General features: G+C 38.9%; 1 protein-coding gene across 4 annotated transcripts in view; it reads left to right on the top strand.

Annotated features, from left to right (window-relative positions):
- The window catches only part of IRAK2 (interleukin 1 receptor associated kinase 2), a 58,561-nt gene extending 38,439 nt beyond the window's left edge, over positions 1-20,122 (top strand). For all 4 annotated transcript variants that reach the window (XM_072598509.1, XM_072598511.1, XM_072598507.1 and 1 more), the window contains 10 exons: positions 4,770-4,876; positions 5,804-5,974; positions 6,100-6,164; positions 8,173-8,287; positions 12,108-12,217; positions 13,539-13,734; positions 15,676-15,738; positions 17,365-17,565; positions 17,904-18,192; positions 19,001-20,122. In XM_072598509.1, the coding sequence (XP_072454610.1) occupies positions 4,770-4,876; positions 5,804-5,974; positions 6,100-6,164; positions 8,173-8,287; positions 12,108-12,217; positions 13,539-13,734; positions 15,676-15,738; positions 17,365-17,565; positions 17,904-18,192; positions 19,001-19,122 (1,439 nt within the window). In that variant the 3' untranslated portion in view covers positions 19,123-20,122. The remainder of the gene's footprint in view (positions 1-4,769; positions 4,877-5,803; positions 5,975-6,099; positions 6,165-8,172; positions 8,288-12,107; positions 12,218-13,538; positions 13,735-15,675; positions 15,739-17,364; positions 17,566-17,903; positions 18,193-19,000) is intronic.
- The last annotated feature ends 2,964 nt before the right edge of the window (positions 20,123-23,086 follow it).

Raw genomic sequence — 23,086 nt, 5'->3', positions numbered from 1 at the left:
AGAGGAATGTGCTGGGAGAAGGAGACAAGGGGAGGTAGAATGGGGTAAATTATCTCACATAAAAGAGGCAAGAAAAAGCTTTTACAGTGGAGAGGAAGAGGAGGGAGGTGAGAGGGGTCAGAATTGACTCAAAGTGGGGATAACACACACCCAGGGTATAGAGTATCAATATCAGTCTTACCCTCCAGGAAAGTAGGAGGGGGAGGGGATAGGAGAAGGCACATGGCGGGGGATAGGAGGGTCGATGGGGGGAGTGAGAAACAAAATGCTTCTGAAGAGGGACAGAGTGAAAGGCGAGAATAGAATGAATAGGGTGGGGAATACAGGTAGCAACAGCAACTCAAAGATTTTTGAAGGAAGTTTCTCTCCTTTCTCAAACATAAAGAGAATGGAATCAAATTTATAAAAATAAGAGCCATTCCCCAATTAATAAGTGATCAAAAGATGTGATCAATTTTTAGATGAAGCAATCAAAGCTAAATATAGCCATATGAAAAAATGCTCTAATTTACTGTTGATTGGAGAAATGCAAATTAAAACAATTCTGAGGTACTACCTTATACCCATTAGATTGGCTAATAGGATAGAAAAGGTAAATGATAAATGTTGGAGGGTATGTGGGAAAAAAATGAGACAGTAATGCACTGTTGGTAGAGTTGTGAACTGATTCAGCCATTCTGAAGAACAGTTTAGAACTTTGCCTGAAAGGCTACAAAATCGTGCATACCCTTTGACCTAGCAATTCCACTGCTAGGTCTGTATCCCAAAAGATATAAAAAAACAAAAAGGGAAAGGACCTATGTGTGCAAAAATATTAATAGCAGCTCATTTCTGCGGGCCAAAAAGTAGAAATTCAGGAGATGCCCATCAATTGGGGAATGGCTGGGACAAACTGCGGTATGTGGTTATGATGGTATAGTACTGTACTATAAGAAATGATGAGCAGGATGCTCTCAGAAAAACCTGGAAAGACTTGCATGACTGATGCAAAGTGAAATGTACTGTGTACAAGGTAACAGCAATATTGTAGGATGGGCAGCTGTGAATGACTTAGCTGTTCTCAGCAATACAGTGATCCAAGACAACTGATGATGAAAAATGCTCTCCATTCCTAGATAAAAACTGAAGCATATTTTTTACTTGCTTTATTTTTCTTGAGTTTTTGTTGTCTGTTTTCTTTCACAACGTGACTATTATGAAAATATTTTGCATGACTGACTACACATGTATAACCTATACTGAATTGCTTACCTAGTCAGTGAGAGTGGGGTGGGGAGATGAGTGTGGGGAGGGAGTAAGGGAGAGAATTTAGAACTCAAACTTTTAAAAATGAATGTTAAAAAATTGTTTTTATATATAACTGGAGGAAAATAAAATATTAAATTAAAAAAATTTAAAAAAAGACAGTCCCTAAATTCAAATCCAACCTTAGACACTTAGCTAGCTGTGTGACCCTGGGCAAGTCACTTAACCTTTGTCTGCCTCAGTTTCCACATCTGCAAAATGGGGATAATAATAGCAACTACCTCTTAGGGTTGTTGTGAGAATAAAAACAAGACAGTAATTTGTAAAACATTTGCAAATCTGAAAGCTCTATAGGCTAGCCATGTGTGTGTGTGTATGTATTCGTCCTTCGTTGCAGAAGAAGACCATGCCATCAGAGAAATGATGACGTGACTTGCACTTGACTTTGTTTTGAGTGAGGGAGGGCTGTGCAGGTCACCAGCCTCACTTCTCCTCCAGAGCCATCTGAATCCAGTGACCAGATATTCATCAGGGTGACTGGAGATGACCCAGGATGAGGCAGTTGGGGTTAAGTGACTTGCCCAAGGTCACACAGCTAGTGAGTGTCAAGTGTCTGAGGTGAGATTTAAACTCAGGTCCTCCTGACTCCTGCCCTGGTGCTCTATCCACTGCACCACCTAGCTGCCCCTGACTAGCCATGCAGACTTAGAAGGAAATCTACAGTGGAGTGCCCCAGGGATTTATACTTGTGAATTCTTTCCTAAATATCTAGATGAACTATATGTATAACATTACCTTCGATTTACTGATTTAGTAACCTTGGCAGAAAAGAAAGAAAAGAATTGCCATCATTATTATTACCCATCAACCTCATTCCTATTTATGGAATTGTGTGCTTGACACCCAGGGTACTGTTAACATTTGTATCAGTGACTTAGTTAAACATATTTAATGTGTTCATAGGCTCCCAAAGTGGACAGTACCACCCCCTGGGGGGCACTGGACCAATCCAGGGGGGTGGTAGTAGTCTTGGGCGTAATTGAGGGGCATTGAATAAAAATAAAGGGGAGGTAGAAGCATAAGGAAAGAAGAAAAGAAAATGTTGAAGAACTGTTTGTATCTGTTTCATCTGTTGTGTAACAGAGTTAAAGTTGTAATGACTACTATTTTCCAAATAAATGCACAAAATGCAGGTTGTAACCCTTCAGAGTGCATTGTTGGAAAGTCCAGCATGCATCAGCAGGAATATAAGCATGTAATGACTTGAAAACAATACATACTGTATGGTTACATGATGCAATATTGTGTCATCAGAATTTCAGTGCAGGAAAAGACCCATAAATTTATCATAAATTATTCAATTTAAGATGTCATTTTAAAAAAGTTTTTTTAAATGATCCTTTTTTAAAAAAAAAATTAAAGGGTTAAAGAAAGTAGATTTCCAAGGGCAGGGTACTGAGTAATTTTTTTTTTAACGGGGCAATAAGTCAACTAAATTTGGGAACCTCTGATATAGATAATAGCCTTGTCATTTGGAGAAGGCACGAAGTTTTAGAAGGGATAGCTAATATACCAGGTACCAGCAGTAGGATCTAAAATTACTTTGAAAGTATGGAGAATTGAGCTGAATCTAATAAGATGAAATTTATGAGGCTTAATGCTTAAGGTTTGCAAAGTGCTTCGCATACTTTATCTTGTTTGTTATTATCTGCATGTTATAAATGACAAATAGTACAAGGACCAGTACAGATCCCTGGGGCACTCCACTGCAGACTTCCTTCTAAGTTTGCATAGAACCATTAACTCTTAGTTACTCCTTGAATTCAGATAGCTATTTCTGAATCTGTCTAATTGTACTATTGCGTAGCCCACATTGCTTGATCTTTTTCACAAGAATAGCATGAGATGCTTTATTCAACATTTGGCTAAAATGTAAATGATGTTTGTAGCATTCTATGTCTAGGTAAGTTATATCTGTAGCATTCCCCTGATTTACCAGCATAAAAAGTGTTATTAAGATCTGTCCTTGTAGAAGCCATGCTTTTTTTCTTTAATTTCCATTTCTTTTCTTAGTGGTTCACTTTAATAATAGTTTCTAGAATTTTTGCCAGGAATAGACATCAAGCTCACAGGTCAATCGTTTGCTGGTTCTATAATAATCTTTTAGTTAGACTTTGTTTGAAAATGTGAATAACAGTCACTTCTGATTAAGGGGAGAGGAATCTAGGGAAAGGCATGGATGGCATTTAAACTTGAACCTGAAGTGTGGACAGTTTCAGCAGAGTTTCAGAGGGCAAAGGCATCTAGGAAAAGAGAATGACATGAACAAAGACACAGAGTTAGGAAATGTGTGAGTACATTCAAAGGGTGGGGAGTGGTCCAGCTGAACTAGATTGTTGAGTATGTAAAGAAGAATACTAGGAGATAAGTCAGGGAAGGTAGGTTGGAGCCAGATTGTGTAGGACCTTAAATACTATGCTACCAAGTTTTGGCTTTGCCCAGTAGGCAATGGAGAGCCAGTGATGTTTTTTGATCAGTAGAATGATGAGAACTGTACATTGTGGAAATGGTTTAGGCAACCACATGTAGACTAGATAAGAGAGAGGAGGGATCAGATATAGGGATACCAGTTAGGAGGTTATTAAAGTAATTCAATTTAGAGTCACAGAGGGCCCCTCCCAAGGTGATTTCAGTAGAGACAAAAGGAAGAGAAAGATAGCAGCAATTTTTCAGAGATAGAATGGACAATATTTGCCAGCTGGTAAGATGTAAGGGATGATTGGGAGGAGTCTGAGATGCAAGGTTTTGAACTTGGACAACTAAGGAAAATGGTGGCGCTATTAACGACAACGAGGAAGGCTAGAGAAAGAACATGTCTTTTGGGAGGCAGATGATGTGATCATCCTTAGATGTGTTGAGTTTAAGGTTCTAGCAGGTCATGCAAGTGGAATTGTTCAATGTATAAGTGGAAATAAAGGACTAAAGTTCAGGCTGGAAGTTGGGGTTGAAGGTATAGATTTGGGGGTCACCAAAAGCCATTGGGAGTGGTTGAGATGGTCCAAACATAGTGTACTGAGGAAAAAGAAGAAAAGAAACCTGAAAACAGAACCTTGAGAATCATCTACACATAGTCATCTGAAGCAGGAAAGGAAGCTTGCAAATTAAAGAGGAATGGTCAGAGAACCAGAAAAGTGCGGTAGCATGGAAGGCAAAGGAAAATGGGTCTGTGGTGTCAGATGTTGCAGAAAAAAAAGTCAAGGAGGATTAAGATTAAGAAAAGACCATTGGATTTAGTGATTAGGAGTCATTAGGGACCTTTGAAAGAGCAAATTCAGTAAAATAGGTGGGGGTGGAGGGAATAGAGAGGAACCCACAGGGCCCTGAGTTAATCTGAAGATCCTTAAAATCCATCCACTGGATGGATGGGTCATTGGATAGTGTTTCCCCCTTGACAAACCCAATTTCTTGTAGGCTGCTGTGAATACATTTGAATGCAGTCCTGTTTCATGCATTTCCCATTTCAGGGCCATGTCCAAGTGGATCCACAAACCAGGTGCTACAGCTGCCTTCCATTGAGGAGGATCTCTATCGCTCCTTACAAACAAGTTCTTCTGCTTCATCAGATATGAAGGTAAAATTCCATTTGCTGCCACTAAAATCTCTAGGTAGCAGTTTTCACAGCAACCCACCCAAGCCTGGCTTGAATTAGTGAGAAGTCTGAGTCATAGAATCTTTTTTTAAAGAAATAACTTTTGATCACTCACATAATGTAGCAGATCATGTTTGTGTATGTGTATCTGCTTGTGTATCATGTTCTGATTTGTTATACGGATTCTTTCATTTATCTTAGTCTGACTACATAGCATGACTATAGTGAAAATATACTCAATAGGAAAGTATATGTAGAATCTATACAGAATTGTATGCAGTCGTGGGGAGGGAGGGAGGTAGTGGGGGGTGGGTGGGGAGGGATAAAATCGCAATTGTATGGCAGTGATTGTTAAACATTAAAAAAATTAAAAAATTAAAAATAAAAAAAAAAAAAAAGAAATAACTTTTGAGTATTTTTGTAAGTATATCACCAAATTAAGGTGAAACAAATGGAGGCCTCTACAAGACCTGCTTTAATACCCAGATAAGAACTCATTTTTCAGTTGTTTCAGTCATGTCCAACTCTTCGTGACCATATTTGAGGTTTTCTTGGCCAAGATACTGGAGTGGTTTGCCATTTCCTTCTCCATCTCAATTTACAGATGAGGAAACTGAGGCAAACAGGGTGAAGTGACTTGCTCAAGGTCACACAGCTAGTGAGTATCTGAGGCCAAATGTGAACTCAGGAAGATGGGTCTTCCTGACTTAAGGCCTGGCACTCTATCCATTGCACCACCTAGCTGCCCTTAAGAACATTATCATAACTCCTTCTTCATTTAAGCTCTATGAATACCATGAAGTGATTGTGTTTAGGGTGCTTCACCCTTCTTGTATGAAGAACAGGGCTTTATGATCTGCTTATTTCTTCTCTTTGTGTTCATGGAATTACCACATCTGTATTCCTCAGCAAAAACCACTTATGAGTCTAAATGGCGAGAACCTTTACTGGACAGAAACGGAGGTGATCAAGGCCACCAATGGATTTAGCCAACATAACAAAATCAGCGAAGGGAATTTTGCTGATGTATATAAAGGGCAACGCCACAACATGCTGTATGCTTTTAAGAAGCTTCAAAAGGCAAGTCTTTGTCTATCTGTTTCTACACAGGGCAGCACTGAAGCAGGGAGGCGTGGGCAACACTGGAGGTGGATGTGATGAAGACTGCTTTTAAAAGTGTTTTCATGTAAATTTGTTTTCAATAGACCAGGTGCCCAGGAGACATATCCATTGAGAATTTCTTCCACATGGAAGTCCAGATTTGTCTTAGGTAAGTGTCTGGTTGGAAATAGCTTCAATTAAAATTACCTATCTGCAGTAGAGTCATAGAGAAGGAGACAAGTATAGACATCATCCCATCTGATCCCTTTATCCTACAGGTGAGGAAACCAAGTATTAAAAGGGAAAGTGGTTTGTCCATGGGACTGGAACCCAGGTCTCTTGAATCTCAGTCTTAACGCTCTTTCCTATGCTATCATGCTGCCAAGTCATTCAATCCAAATACTCCAAAAAATATCCGTTAAGTTTTATAGTCCTCCATTGGTAAATGTTGCTATAATGTAACTAAAATCAATTTCTAAAATTAATCTTAAAAATTAGAAACCTCATAAATTTGCATGGTACTTAAATGTAATTCTAGACTTTTCATCTGAGGATTTAAAAACTATTCACCAGAATTTTTATTTTATATAGTAACTTGTAGTATTAGTCCCATTTTATAGAGAAGAAGACCAAGGCATAGGAAAGCCCAGTAACTTGCTGTGCTTGTAATAGCGATATCACAGTAACTTTTGGAAGGTAGACCCAGCTGAGAGCAAATCTACCATTAAGACAGATTTTTAGAGTTGGAAGGAGCCTTAGAAACAGCAGTTGGAGCAGCAGTCCAGGGTGCAGAATGAGGAGGATGTGTTCATAATCTGCCTTGGCACTTGCTGGCCATGTGGCTTTGGGCAATTTCCTTCATTTCTCAGAGCTTCAGTTTTCTCATGTGTCAAATGAGTATATCTGTAGTACTTACATCATGGGGTTGTTAGGCAGTCCAAATGAGATAACCAGATGTAAAGTACTTTACAAACCTTAAAGTGTCATATCAACCTCAATGATTATTTTGTTCCCATATAATTGTTATTACCATTAATAAAATAATAGTATTAATTAAGAACCTCATGTTTAATAGTAAAAATGATGACTAGCATTTATGTAGTCCTTTAAGGTTTGCAAAGCATTTTACATATATGTTTATATTCATACATTTTACATATATGTTCACCCACACTACTAACTCATTAATAAAAGCAGACCTTTATTTATTACATTATGAGTTACAAAGTGCTTTATATTCCTTACCTCATTTGACTCTGTTAAGAAGATAGTATCAGTTTTAGGTTATAGGTAAATTAGATCAGGGTGAGGGAGAGAGTGATTACGACTTGTGCATAGTTGCTTGGCAGATTAGCGGCAGAGGGAGACTCAAACCCATGTCTCTTAACTCTGCTTTCCTTTTGATTGCAGCAGGTGACTGTGTCAGCAGGTGACTGATATAGTTCATGTATTTCTCTTACCCTAGAATACTGCCAAATCTAATTTTATTTTATTCTTAGAGGATAAGATGCCCATGTGGGTTTCCAGGGCATCTTTCAGACCTTAGGATTTGCTATATATTGGCAATGGCTAGAGATTGGGAGCCCGCTTCATAAAGTTAACTCAATCTTAGGAAAGGCTGTAAGCAGCGAGGTGGAAGAGTGGATAGAGTATTGAACTCAGAGTTAGGAAGACCTGAGTTTACATCTAGCTTTATACCTTACTAGGTGAATGACCCTGGGCAAGTCACCTAACTTATTTGCCTCTGTTTCCTCATCTATAAAATGGGAATAATAATAATAGCACCTACCTTCCAGACTTGTTATAAGGAGAAAAATGAAGTGGTGTGTATAAAGCTCTTTGTAAACCTTAAAGAATCATATCCATGTTAGCTATTATTAAGTAAGAGTTCAGCAATAATCAAGGGCAGATTTAGATTTGCTCTAAGGAAAACTTCCTGACAACAAGAGTTATCCAAGTGAGGAAAGATGACCTACCTTGGGAGGTTGTGGGTTCTCATCATTTGAGCTCTTCAAGCCTCTTGGACCTGGTGGAGTGGAAATCTTTTTTTTTTTTCTGTAAAGGTTGGACTAGAGGGTTCCTGAGGGCTCCTTCATCTCTAAGATTCTGTCATTCTGTAATGGAAATTAAAGAACTCATCTCTCATTCTTCACATATGAATTTGTGTTTGTTTCCAGGTGTTCCCATCAAAACATCTTACCCTTGCTCGGCTTCTGTACTGGGGAAGTGTTTCACAGTGTGATACACCCTTACATGCCCAATGGCTCTGTCGAGGACAGACTCCAATGCCAAGTAAGGGCCTCCAGATGCCATTGTGTTCTAGTGCTAAGTCCAAGTTTCGTGTACATTGTTTCCCCATCACTGCTTGATTTTTTCTTGCCTCTTAAGGAAATGTTCAGAGCATTACACACCAAACATCATGCAGATGCTTTCCATTCATCCTTGTTACTATCTATGGATCTTTGATGGGTTGTGTTGTGATCTTTATTGTGGAAGGAATACATCCATCAATGAGAGCATTGTAAGACACTGTCATTCAATGACAGTCTCCAAGAGAAATATCCTGGTGGAGGAGAAAGAGCAGATATTTGTTAAACTGGAAGAACTTTATCATACTGAGCTCTTCTTTGTAATAATAGTCATTGGGATTGGCTTTTGTCTGCATTTATCTAATGTAGGAATCTATTCACTGAGCTGGCCCTTGAAGTTGAGTGATGGATTGGAAGATACACTGGACCAGGAGATCTTTTGAGTCTCAGCTCTGCTTTTAAACTAGCTATCTGACCTGAGGCAAATTATTTCCCTGGGGGGGAGAAATATTCCCCCTCTCTGGGCCTCAGCTGCCTTTTCTGTAATATGAAAGGGTTGGGCTGGATGACTTCCTTTTTTTTCTCCATTATATTTTTATTTCATTAAATATTTCTCAGTTGCATGTAAGTTTTTTTAAATATTCATTAAAATTTTTTTTCAGTTTCAAACTCCGTCTCTCCATTTCCCTCTCTTTGAGAAGGCAAGCAGTTTGATATAGATTATACATGTACAGTCATGTAAAACATTTCCATATTATCCATGTTGCAAAAGAAAACACAAATCAAAAGAAGAAAAACACAAGAAAAATTAAAAAAGCAAAAAAAAAGTATGCTTTGATCTATATTCAGATGCCATCAGTTCTTTCTCTGGAAGTGGATAGCATTTTTCATTAGGAGTCCTTCAGAATTGCCTTGGATCATTTTATTGTCAAGAATAGCTAAGTCTTTCACAATTGATCATCCTTACAATGTTGCTTTTTCATATACAATGACTTCCTGGTCCTGCTCACTTCACTTTGCATCAGTTCATATAAATCTTGGGCTAGATAATTTCTTTCTTTCTTTTTTTTAATTTAATTTAATTTAATTTAATTATTATTTTTTTATTTAACTTTTAACATTCATTTTCACAAAATTTTGGGTTCCAAATTTTCTCCCCTTTTATCCCCTCCCCCCCAAACACCAAGCATTCTAATTGCCCCTATGACCAACCTGCTCTCTCTTCTATCATCCCTCTCTGCCCTTGTCTCCATCTTCTCTTTTGTCCTGTAGGGCCAGATAGCTTTCTATACCCCTTTACCTGTATTTCTTATTTCCTAGTGGCAAGAACATTACTCGACAGTTGATCCTAACACTTTGAGTTCCAACTTCTTTACCTCCCTCCCTCTCCACCCCTTCCCTTTGGAAGGCAAGCAATTCAATATAGGCCAAATCTGTGTAGTTTTGCAAATGACTTCCATAATAGTTGTGTTGTATAGGACTAACTATATTTCCCTCCATCCTATCCTGTCCCCCATTACTTCTATTGTCTTTTGATCCTATCCCTCCCCATGAGTGTTGACCTCAAATTGCACTCTCCTCCCCATGCCCTCCCTTCTATCATCCCCCCCACCCTGCTTATCCCCTTATCCCCCACTTTCCTGTATTGTAAGATAGGTTTTCATACCAAAATGAGTGTGCATTTTATTCTTTCCTTTAGTGGAATGTGATGAGAGTAGACTTCATGTTTTTCTCTCACCTCCCCTCTTTATCCCTCCACTAATGAGTCTTTTGCTTGCCTCTTTTATGAGAGATAATTTGCCCCATTCCATTTCTCCCTTTCTCCTCCCAATATCTTTCTCTCTCACTGCTTGATTTCATTTTTTTTTTTAAGATATGATCCCATCCTCTTCAGTTCACTCTGTGCACTCTGTCTCTATGTATGTGTGCGTGTGTGCATGTGTGTGTGTGTAATCCCACCCAGTACCCAGATACTGAAATGTTTCAAGAGTTACAAATATTGTCTTTCCATGTAGGAATGTAAACAGTTCAACTTTAGTAAGTCCCTTATGACTTCTCCTTGCTGTTCACCTTTTCATGGTTCTCTTCATTCTTGTGTTTGAAAGTCAAATTTTCTTTTCAGCTCTGGTCTTTTCATCAAGAATGCTTGAAAATCCTCTATTTCATTGAAAGACCAATTTTTCCCCTGAAGTATTATACTCAGTTTTGCTGGGTAGGTGATTCTTGGTTTTAGTCCTAGTTCCTTTGACTTCTGGAATATCCTATTCCATGCCCTTCGATCCCTTAATGTAGAAGCTGCTAGATCTTATGTTATCCTGATTGTATTTCCACAATACTTGAATTGTTTCTTTCTAGCTGCTTGCAATATTTTCTCCTTGACCTGGGAACTCTGGAATTTGGCCACAATGTTCCTAGGAGTTTCTCTTTTTGGATCTCTTTCAGGAGGTGTTCTGTGGATTCCTTGAATATTTATTTTGCCCTCTGGTTCTAGAATCTCAGGGCAGTTTTCCTTGACAATTTCATGAAAGATGATGTCTAGGCTCTTCTTTTGATCATGGCTGTCAGGTAGTCCCATAATTTTTAAATTGTCTCTCCTGGATCTATTTTCCAGGTCAGTCGTTTTTCCAATGAGGCTAGATAATTTCTAAAGTCATTTCTAACTCTGATGTCTGTGTTCCAAGGTTTTTAGTGGTACCAATATTCTATTTTCTAATAGTCTAGGTTTTAAGGCCCCTTTTAACTCAGATAGTCAGTGTTTTAAAGTTCCCTTCTAACTCACCTTTCCTATGTTTTAAGGGCCTTCTATATCCAACATTCTGTTATATTATGAGATACAAACAAAGTTTACAACAGTGCCTGTATATTTGGAGAGAGGAGACTCATACATATTTAGGAACAACATAAGAAAGTGAAATTTAATTAAATAGACATTGATTAAGTGCTTACTGCACGAGAGGCACAAAATGCAGGATTCTATATAATTGAATGACTCTATAGTAACTGAAGACCCCCAAGGAGAAAATTATGGCTATGTAAACTAAGGAGATAGCAATGAAAAAGACATGTAGATCACAGGGAAGGGAATAAACATTTATGTAATACCTACTATGTGCCAAGTACTGTGCTAAGTGCTTTTACCACTATTATCTCTTTTGATTCTCACAACAACCCTGGAAAGGAAGAAGGTGTTCTTAAGAGCTCTGTTTTTCAGTTGAGGAGAGGTTAAGTGTTTTGCCCAGGGTCATACAGGTAGAAGGTGCCTGAGGCTGGATTTGAACTCAGGACTTCTTGACTCCAGGCTCAGCACTCCATCCACTGTACCACCTATTGCCCTTGATGCTATGAGTGGCACTAAAGAGAGGAGTGAGGATTGTTATCATGTGGGTTTTAATTTCATTGAATAAATTATTTTGGATATTATAAATACCCAAATTAATTATAAAGGATATATGAAGAAACACACTATGTGCATCCACAGAAAGAACTGATAAACAGAAATATGTATAGAAAAATTTTGTACACACACACACACATATACACATCTTTGTTTCTAATGGTACTCAGCTCTAGAGTGGGAGGTGAGGGGAGAAAAGAAAAAAAAGAAATTTACATAGACATTTTGTAGTATATTTGAAAGGAATAGCCAGTTGTACATGGTGGATTTATAGTTCCATGTGCGTCATCTTTTTATTATACTGTGTTATGGAAATGCTTGTTTTGTTGTATAAATTTAAAATAAAATTTACTTTTCAGTTAAAGATAAAAGGCCAGAAGGAACTAATTTTTTTCTCTTCTTCCTTTAGGACAATACTGATCCCCTGACTTGGGAACAGCGGATTAGCATTTCCTTAGGATTTCTTGGAGCCATAGACTACTTACATGGTCTCAAGATTATTCATGGCAATATCAAAAGGTGAGAATGGGGCACAGCAGGATGAATTAGTAACTGTTCCTGAGTTTGGTTTCCTTAGAGCCCTCACTTGGAATCCTTTCATTTGGGGCAAAAGCAGTTTTGGGGAGAGGGGGCAGGGGAATAAAGGATAATCATGTTGTGGGTGCAGTTCCCCTGTGAGAGATGACATTCTGTTCTTCAGAGAATCCCACAAGCATCCCAATAAGTGTTGGGGAAAAGGGGTAGCCTGGTTACATGCCAGTCAAAGGAACAGGGTCACATAGACTGGTGGAGTTGTTCAAGACTTGGCAGCAATTTCTGGAGCAGTACACGGTTTACAGGAAGAGGAAGTTTGCCTCCTACATGTTGGTACCCTGGAATAGAACTCCAGTTGTCTTGTCTTAGTTATGGCTCTCCATGCCTGTCTCTCTTTTCATCTCATAAAATAAAAGGAGTTAGAGTTGGAAGTGACCTAAGAGTTCCTGTAATTTAATCCCTTTCATTTAACAGATGAAGAAATTGAGGCTTCTATAGGGTGAGAAACTTGCCCAAGTTCATGCAGGTAAATAAATAGCGAAGTCATGATTAGAACATCTCTCTTGAAGGATGCTCTACTGATATTTTCATGATATCACATGACTGCCCAATAACTGAGCTGTGAGCAAGACCCTTACTACCTTTATCCTCAGCTTCTGATTGGGTTAGATGATCTCTGAGGTTCCTTCCTGTTCTGACATCCAACAACTGAGTAAAATGGGAGAATATAATGCTTACGTTACTGTCTTTCTGCGATTATTGTGAAGATAGTGTTTTGGTTAGACTCTTTGAGGCCACACCCAAGGAATTCCAACAAAATCGATTGTAGCTTATAGAACTCAGAATACTTGAAATTTTGACCCCATTTTTTATTAACTGATCTTTAGTTTTCAACATTCACTTATATAAGATTTTGAGTTCTCATTGTTTCCCCCTCTCTTCCCTCCCCCCTCCCCAAGATGGCAAACAATCTGAAATAGATTATACATGTACAATCATATTAAACATGTTTCCATATTAGTCATGTTGTAAGAGAAGAATCAGAACAAAAGGGAAAAACCACAAGAAAGAAAAAACAAAAACAAAAAAGAAACCCAACAGTCTGCTTTGATCCGCATTCAGACTCCGTAGTTCTTTCTCTGGATATGGATGGCATCATGGGTCTTGGAATTGTCCCAGATCCTTGTATTGCTGAGAAGAGCCAAGTCTGGCATAGCTGTCCGTCCTATAGTGTTGGTGTTACTGTGTGCCTCTTTTCTCCGCAGCTCAGAAGGATAACATTTTATCTCTGCTTGATTTCCCTTAGCTCCAATGTTCTGTTGGAAAGAAACTTTACCCCGAAGCTTGGCCACCCAAGGGTTCGATTATCTTCTGATGATAAAAAATCCTCCTATACCATGATGAACACCCAGCTCTTTCAGGCCTTGGCTGCATATGTCCCAGAAGATTTCATCAGAGTGGGGCAGCTCACAGAAAGAGTTGACATCTTTAGCTGTGGAATAGTAAGTTTTACATTCTTTGTAGGGATGGTCTCTAAGTGTCTAAGTTTCTTTGTTTTGCCTACCTTGGAAGCTTGGCAGAATGGGTGGCATTAGGCTTGGCAACACAAAGAATTGCGTTCAAGTCTTAGCTTTGTTATTGAGAATTTTACTTAAACTTTATATGCCTTCAGCAACTTAATAAATCATAGCTTCTTTCCTGGGTGGAAAGAATGGGGATGACAAGGGAATGATCAACGAGACTGACAGCTTTTTCTCAAATCTATGGCCATTCTTAGCAGAACAATTTGTCTGATTAATTCCAGTAATGAAAAGACTAGCATTCTCCAAAAGTGCGATTTTTGTTCTTGTCTCCAACCAGTAGGTTCACAGGAGCTAGAAAGGATTTGTCAAGGGCCATCTAATTTATTAACAACAACAATAGCCAGTCTGTAGGTAGATTATAAAACATTTTAAATACATTATCTCATCTGATCCTCACAACAACCATGGGAAGTAGGTGCTGTTATTATCCCCATTTTACAAATGAGGAAACTGAGGCAGACAGTGGTTAAGTGACTTGCCCAGGTTCACACAGCTAGTCAGTATCTGAGTCCCAGATTTGAACTTAGGTCTTCTTGACATCAGGCCCAGCCTCTGTGCACTGTGATATCTAGATACAATGATCCTTTGTGGTTGGTATTATTATTTCTGTCTCACAGGTGAGGAAATTGAGGCTCATGGAGGTTAAATGACTTGCCTCATGGTCACACAAGCTAAAAAGTATCAGAGGGGGACCTGGGTCTTTCTGACTTCAAGTCTAGCTACTGTCCACTATACCAAAATGCTTGCTGAGTGCCTGAACCATGCCTTATATCTCTCTGCATCCCCAACAGTGTCTAGGGCAAGAATGGGCCCACACTGGCATTTAATCATTGGTTTGGATAGAAATGGACTTACTAAATTAAAAAAAAGTTTTATTTATGTCTTTTGTTTTTATATCATAGTCATTTCAAGATATACTCCTCCCTTTTAATCCCTTTTTCTGGAATTGAATCTTCCCTAGTAATAAAGTAAAATAGTTAAGCAGAAACAACAGATAATAGTGGCCATATGTGAAACATTTTTGCTTTTTCTTGGATTCAGTAATCTTTTTTTTTTAACTGTATATATTTTATTTTATTTTTTTAAATTAAATTATTTTATTTGCTTTCAGCGTTCTACAATCACTTCCATATATCTTAGATTTTTTCCCCTCCCTCCCCCTCCTTCCCCCTTCCCTCTCCATGCCCTCCCTGAGATGGCATACAATTTTATATAGGTTCTACACATACATTCCTATTAAATACATTTTCACCTTAGTCATATTGCATAGAAGAATTAATATGAATGGGAGAAATCATAAAACAAAACAAAGCATAGTACAAGAGAAAATGGTCTCTTTATTCTGCAACCAAATTCCATAGTTCTTTCTCTGGATGTGGAAGGCATTTTGCCTCAAGAGTCCATTGGGAGTTTTTTATGGTCTCAGTAATCTTGAGGAATATTTTGAAAGGGTAGTCTCTCAGAAAAAGGACCTTTGTTTACTTTAAAAATCACATTCCACTGGGAAGTGTATTGTAATAAGTACAACTCTTCGTGACCTCATGTTCCATATGGAGAGACTAGTGGTTGGAAGACCTTTTAGGGACCATCTTAGTAGTAGCCTAGGTCTGCACAACAGTAGTGCCAATTTTCTCACCTGAAAAGTGGAAGTAATGATAACTGTACCACTTAACACCCACTATAGGATATTGAGGATAGATGCAAATTCAGCAATCAGTTGGAAAAAGCTTTAAACACACACACGCACAGAGGCTGAAGTGCTTTCCAAATACTAGATATTATTATTATGAATAAGTAGTAATTCTCTTGAATAGACTATGTATATAAACACACTCAAGAGCCTAATAAAATATTCTCTAGGTGTTAGCAGAGATACTGACTGGTATCCCAGCGATGGATAAAGAGAGAACTCCAGTTTATCTGGTAAGGCACTCGTTCAAATGGTTAAGGTTCTGTACTAACAAATCCAGGTTCATGGGCTCCACCTCCCTTTGGGTCCGTTACTAACCTTTTTAACCTTAGCCAGAGACTGGCTTGGGCTTGGGGTAGGAGGGGAGACTGTATGTTCTATCTGGGGCTCTCAGACATGTCAGTGGAAGGCTAGGGCATTCTTAGTCACGTATGTAGCTTTAGCTATTTCTGAATGGCCTGTCTTCCCAGATTTACCCTTCTGGTGCAGAGTTTTGACTTTTGACTACAGAGTTGGTACCAAGAAGAGGCACAGATCTGCAGAAGTTAGAGAAGAGAGGGAAAAGATGTGTCACAATTCCCAATTCCAGTACAGCCCACAAAATATGAGTGTTCATCTACTCAGCTATGCCCTTCCCCATCTGCAGAAAAGCTTTTGTTTTCTCTCAAGAGCTAAACTGGTTCTGCCCAAAGGCAGCAAGCAAGACCGCAGCCAGTCTGACCTCTGAGCAGTACTCATATCCTGTCCTTCCCCTTGTTTCTATTTATGTGCACATGTTATCTCCTCCTGTAAGAAAGCTCTTCAAGAGAGTTGGTTTTCATTGTATTCACAGTGCCTGTATATACACAGTCACAATTAAATCTGCTCTCTATTCTTCCTTTGTTTTGCTGGGTTCCCCTAGTTACTGTGATAAGTTTGGAGATGCTAGGCAAATGTATCTCCTTTTCTGGGGGAACAGTCAATTCAAAAGCCCCTGCTTTACTGACTCAGCCTTCGTACACAAAGGCCAGCACTTCATGGTGTTATGGGTTACTCCAGTGTTAATGATATTTCTCTGGTCTCTTACAGACTATCATTTGAATAGTTCTGTTTCTCTCCCCCTCACGCCATAGGTCACTTCTTATAAGGGGTGTGTGGTGTCATGCAACTCTTGGATTAGGTAATTTCCTTGTACATGGGGCTAAAACTCTTCCTGTCCTTGGCTGGCCCCAGTATTGCCATCCATTCTATGTCAGGGATAGAAGTAGGAAGCAGCTTTCTGCACCTAGAGAGGAAGGGAACTGTTTTTTTCTCCCATCACTGTAGTCCATAGGCCTATCCCATTTGCCCCCAGCCTACAAAGGGGATCACTTTGGAAGGGTTGGGATGTGGCTAGTGGCCAAACGGATATTTCTGATTATCTAGACCAGGAGTTTTCTTACTGAGGTTCCATGATGGGATACCTAAGGTTCTATGAATTTCACTGGGTTTGGTGGGATACTTGGCAAGCAGAGTTTGGTTTGGGGGATTTTTGTGAAATATTTGAATTTTCTTTTCATCCCTCTACATTTTATATTAGTGAGGAGATGTTATTTTAAAATGTTCTCCCTTACACTTCTGTCTCCAAATTTTCCTCTTCTCTTCACCCTGTAGTGGTGCGTTTGTTTTCAAGGGCAAATGGAGGACCAGGTCAGGAAGTGACCAATAAAAGGGTTGTATGTGGGAAATTGATGACATTTGCTTTTCCTTGGTTCTATAAATTTCTTTTTGAAAAAAAATCCCACAGCCTGAAAAAGTTTGAAAGTCCCTATTGCAGATGGTTTAGGGGGAACTTGTGGTTAAGCATTATCAGCTCATATGAGGATCTCTTCCTTCCACAGAAGGACCTACTCATCAGTGAAATCTCAAGCACCAAAGCCCTACTGTGTTCTAAGAACAAGTGTGTGGAGAAGCTAGCTGCAAAGGAGATCTGCCAGAAATACCAGGATGCCAAAGCTGGGCACCTGCCAGAGAACTGTGCTGTAGACTTTGCCACAGCTATCTACCTCTGCCTACAGAAAAAATCCCCCAGCCTGACCCAGGTAAGATTGAGTTTCTTCCCCAAAAGTCATGCTCTTAACCAGCTGGATAAATGAGCTGGTGAGGCAAGAATTCATCCATTATCTTCCAACCTTCATCCATAATGTTATTTGATCCTCACAGTAGCTCTCAGTCAGAGAGGGAAAATCCCATTTTTACAAATATGGAAACTGAGCCTAGGGAGATTGAATGACTTGTCCAAGCTCATATCTAGCAGAACTGGGACTAAGAGCTTAGGTCTTCTGACTTCCAAATGATTCCTATTGCTCTTTTCATTACATCTCATGATTTCTTCTTTATAAAGAAGAGCTGACCAATTAATGTATCTCCTCCCTGACAGGTACGTGCTACTGTGGCTGAGTTAGATCATCAAATCAGAAATCATCAGAAACTCCTCAACCCTGGCAGCAACTTGGAATTGAAAAGGTCATCAGTGAACACCCCAGAAGAAACTGATGATGTTGATAATCTTAGCACAGAAGTCTCTTCTTCAGATGACCAGGACAGGAATGGACTCTGGTCAGGAGCAGAGTCCTCGTCACCCCAACCAGGATATAGGGAAGAAAGGTGTCTGACCAGTAGGGTAGAGGCTGACTCTTCAACGTGTCCTGGTCCTTCACATCCTCAAGGTGATAAGAACATGGGAACCTTTATTCCCTCCTTCCCCATCTCAAAATCACACACTTTCCCTGGCCCCAGATTCAGGGGAAGGGGAGGTTTGTAGAGTCTCCTGCCACCTTGCAGCATGCCCCCAAACCACCTCCAGTAGCTACTGCCTAGCATTCTGCCAGGGGTAACAGAATTTCAAAATTGTTCCCAAGAGGTCAAGAGTTGGGTCTTTAGGCAATAAAAATGGTGAGGCCCAAGAAGTTTGTCTTCAGTCTTTCTCCATTTTCATTTTGATGCCTTAAATTTGTTTTTTTAAATTTCCTTCGCTACTCACGCACCCAGGGCTCTCATGCCATTGTGGACTGTCTATTATAACTCAACCTCTGGGCATCCATCTACTATAGAACCATTATCTGGTCCTTTTTTCTTCTCCCTTCTCCACTGTGAAAAATAACTGTTCTTTGACCCATTACCATCAGAGTCTTCTAGGTAATTGGTGGTTTAGGTAGTGGCATAGGTGGGACACTAGCAACTAGAGGATTAGAAACTGTACAGTTACAGGAAACCATCTAGGGAGGCAGCTCATTCCACTTTTGGACAGATTTAATTGTTAGGATGCTTTTTCTTATATCAGGAAGAAATCCACCTCTCTCTTCAGCTTTTACCCAGGCCTCCTAATTCTGCCCTCTGGGATCATGAAGAGTAATCCCTATGATTTTGAGTCATTGAAAATTTTTGAGTGGGGATGGGGTGGAGGAGTGAGATGAATCTAAAAAGTGTGGATTTCCCTTTCTTTTGCTTCTCATATTAATTTTCCTTTGATGTCAGCAACAGAAAATTCTTGGGAAGTTGAAGTCAATGATGCCAAGAAGAAATTGATGGAAAATATTTTGCTCTATGAAGAAGAAAAGTTAAACAGTGAGGAGCTATTTGGATCTTTTAAGCCATAAATAAGGTGGAGAGAATACCTAATAAACGTGGGGAAAATGAAGTCAAAACAAGAGACAAGATGGAAATTTATCAGTTCTTTGTGGATAAAGAGTTTCAAGTCATAAGAGTGAGTGAGAGGATGTTTTTCATAGATGAGATAATAAAGCTTCCACTTCTGTAGACATAAAAATCTACCTGATCTATTAGCCTTCCACAATCTGAAGTCTGAGCTTTGAGCTTCAGATAAAGGAAACAATGCTGGAAAGAGTCCTAGAAAGAAGAAGGAAACTATGAAACACATGATCAAGCCTTTGGAATAGTTCTCTGTATCAAAGAACACTGTCTAGTTCATTCTGAGGTGTAGAATCTCCTGCCACTCCACTTCTTTCTAAGACTATAACAAATCTATCACTAACTAATATGCCTCTTGGTGAGTTGGAAGTACGGAGTTTATTTTGGAAGCCTCAAAAATAGCCCTGAACATCTTATCTAAAGAGATTTCCTAGAGCACCTGAGCAGAATAACTGACTGAGCACCTTCTGATTTTGGAACATTTCAGAACTCTTTCATTCAAGCTGGGCAAAACCAATCATGCTGCCTTTTAGGTTTGGGTTAGAATTCATTCACTGTTCCTGGCCCTCATCAGCAAGGCACTTGATCCCCTTTTACATCAGAGGTGTGATTACATGGGAGGTGTGAACACTTTAGGCGGGGATGGAGGGTAGGGAGACTGCCCCCCAACATTACACCAGAGGTATGAATGCTTTGGGGCTCAATCTTCTATATGGGAAGTGTGAACACTTTAGCACCCCCACTATGGGGTGGTGTGAACAGTTCAGAGTCCAGTCTCTTTTGCTGAAAATGAATCAAATATTTATTATTTACCATTAGCTTTGAACTGTATAATGTATTATCCCTCTACTTCTGCCCCCAAAGGACATCACTGATGCAAAGAAGGGGAATGCATTTCCCTTCTTTTTCTAAGCTACACATCCTAATAAAGAATTTATATTTTGAGAGTAATATATATTGTTCAGATTTAGAGTCAGAAGCCCTGGGTTTGAGGGCTAGCTCTTATTGCCTATGGACTTTAAAGATAATACTGACCCCACTCTGGGTCTCTGTTTCCTCATTTGAAAAATGAAGGCATGAGCATTGCTAATCTCTAAGGTCTTTTCCAAATCTATGATTCTGATTTGTCTTTTGCAACATTTTGATATATAATACTCTGAGGGGCATGGGGCTTGGTAGAGAGAGGGCTAACCTTGAAGTCAGGAAGATCTTGTTTCAGTCAGGCCCCTGATATAGATGAGCTGTTGACCACAGGGAAGCCACTTAACTTCTCAGTGTCCTAAATACCTCTCTAAGACAGTTGTCTCCAAGTTATTTTGATCACATATCCCTGTCAGCAAAAATTTTTGAGCTCTCCAGTGTATGTGTATTTATTTATAAATTGTATACATTCATAACTATTATTATATTATGTGGAGTATAAAACAATACATAGATGAAACAGAAAGAGAAGGTTGTACCTGAAATTGTGAAGCTCTGTTATATAGAGCTTGCTTTTCCTTCTAAGGCTATAATAAATCTAGCATGCAGCTTGTGTGCACTCCCTCTGGCCTTACTTATGTTCTTTTGTATGCATTCTTTAACAGAACAAAAACAAAAAACCTCTAGTGACCATCTCTTTTTCTTTTTTGGGGGTTTCCCCAAATATATTTTGCTGGTTTCCTCATTTCCCACCTTCTGTACCCAAAACTGAAAAACAAAACATAAAATTCTTGTAATAATGTTTAGCTAGTAAACTTCTATCTATTTTGTGTTATTTGTTTTGTTTTTGCAAACTACCTGGAAAGTGTTGAACTTATATATTTTTAATAGGTTGGAGAATTCTTTCCAAGTGTATATACAGGAGAGTTTGTCAAGGTATCACTTTTTGGCAACAAAGTCACATGAAAATGGAAACATTTTCACACTTTTGTTTTCAAGATGCTATCACCAGAATGAGTTTCTTTAAAAAGAAAAACAGTTACTTTTTCACCCCATGATGAAATGTTACCTTTAACTTGAAGGTAGGTTGTTTAATTTTTTAAAATTATCTACTAGGAACATACTGACAATCAGTTGTCATCACACAAATAGGTGAACAAATATGGAATTTTTGTGTTTTTTGAAAAAGAAGAATACACAATTCATTTTCAAGTTTGTTGACTCTTTGCTATAAGAAAATCATTGAGCCTCTATGTGGAACAAAAGATTTTCATGGTCAGTTGTGTTGTCAGATGAGAAAATCAAATTGATTCTGATTCTATTTTGTAATTGATTGTATTCTGTATCACCCCCAATGTGTTATAAAATTGCCTAAGCTGTGTTTCTTTGTCTCCAAATTAAGTTCAGAAGTTTAGCTTTCCTCTCCGAGTTAAATTGTCCCATAAATCACCTTAATCCAAAAAAATATTTTGTCTAGCTCTCTCTGTGCAATTAACAGAGATCTGTTATCTTTCTAAGAAGTCTTGCAAGATACATATGGTCCCAGAAAGTCTGTTATCTGTGCTATGTTGGCTGTCCTTCAAGAAAGTCTGGACTGGTATCCATGCAGGTGGACAGCACCAGTGAACTTTCCATAGTTACAGGATGGGAAGGAGAGGTTGTTGTTAGCCCTACATTCCAGACTTCCATCGAATCACATTGTTTTCCATCTTCAGACTTTGTGACCAATGGTATTGTTTGATGCCTTTCATTCTTTGTTGTTTTGTACTTCCCAAAACGATAGAGGGTGTGTGTGTGTGTGTGTGTGTGTGTCTGTGTGTCTGTGTGTGTCTCTGTCTGTGTGTGTCTGTGTCTGTGTGTGTCTGTGTGTGTGTGTCTGTGTGTCTGTGTGTGTGTCTGTGTCTGTGTGTGTGTCTGTGTCTGTGTCTGTGTGTCTGTGTTTGTGTGTCTGTGTGTGTCTGTGTGTCTGTGTGTGTCTGTGTCTGTGTGTGTCTGTGTGTGTAGGTGTACTGGATAGTCCCTCAAATAATCCTGCAGGAAAAAACTCTTAGGACCTCACTGGTCAAATCTCCCACCTGAGGCTTTTTCCATGAAGTACTACAAACAGGAACTTGACCCTCCTGACCCAGTCTCTTCCAAGCCAGGTAAGTCTCTATACTGTTCAGGAAGTCACTGCTATGTGTCTTCCTCTCTGTGTTTAAGTAGGACAGACTGGCAACAAGTGAAATACAAAATCTGGGAAAACCCCCTAAAGGATCAACACCTCTTTAGGAAATACTGAATGCTTGGAGAATTTTTATTTTTTAAAGGGCTCTTGCAAGAAGATCTGGAAAGTACCTGAACTCTTGAAGTAATATTTCCTCCTTCATAGCGGGGCTCCTGTTTCAAGTCAGGAGAGGGAGGTGTCATTTTGGTTGGGGAGGCCTAAAAACAGGGGATCTTCTCAGGGGATGATTAAAATTAGGGCAGAGATATGTGTGTGTCTCCCAAAATTTGACCTAAATAAGGGACTTTCCTTTGTACACCTTAATTTTATTTAGTATTTTTGTGTCATCTTATCGTATAATCTATGTTTGTTAGTCAAAGTAAATTTTTCTTGGGGCTTGGTTAGTGGAATTTTTTTTCCTTCAGAAAGAATGAATCTCTTTCTCCCTTTCTCCCTTCCACCCTCCCTCCTGACTTGAGTTGGATGGTGAACTTTTCCCCAATTTACAGAGATTTATGACATAGTAAAGTAATTAGAAACTGAGTTTATGACTAAAATGTAAGTTCTAAAATGTGGCTTGAATATTTATATAAATGCTGAAATGTTTTTTAGTAAGTTTTAACTCTATGGAATTTTTTTTAAAAGAAGAATTAAAAAACTATGAAAGTTACAAGGAAAATAACACTTAGATTTCTTATCAGTCTTTGCCTGGAGAGTGACAGATTTATTGTTTCACAACAAAGGAAGGTCATTTTACTGATTAGAAAGAAGCTAGTTTGAAAATA

The sequence above is a fragment of the Notamacropus eugenii genome, chromosome 3 (genome assembly GCF_028372415.1).
Source record: "Notamacropus eugenii isolate mMacEug1 chromosome 3, mMacEug1.pri_v2, whole genome shotgun sequence".
NCBI lineage: Eukaryota > Metazoa > Chordata > Mammalia > Diprotodontia > Macropodidae > Notamacropus > Notamacropus eugenii.
The sequence above is the reverse complement of the archived record's forward strand: the minus strand, read 5'-3'. Positions and strand labels throughout refer to the sequence as shown.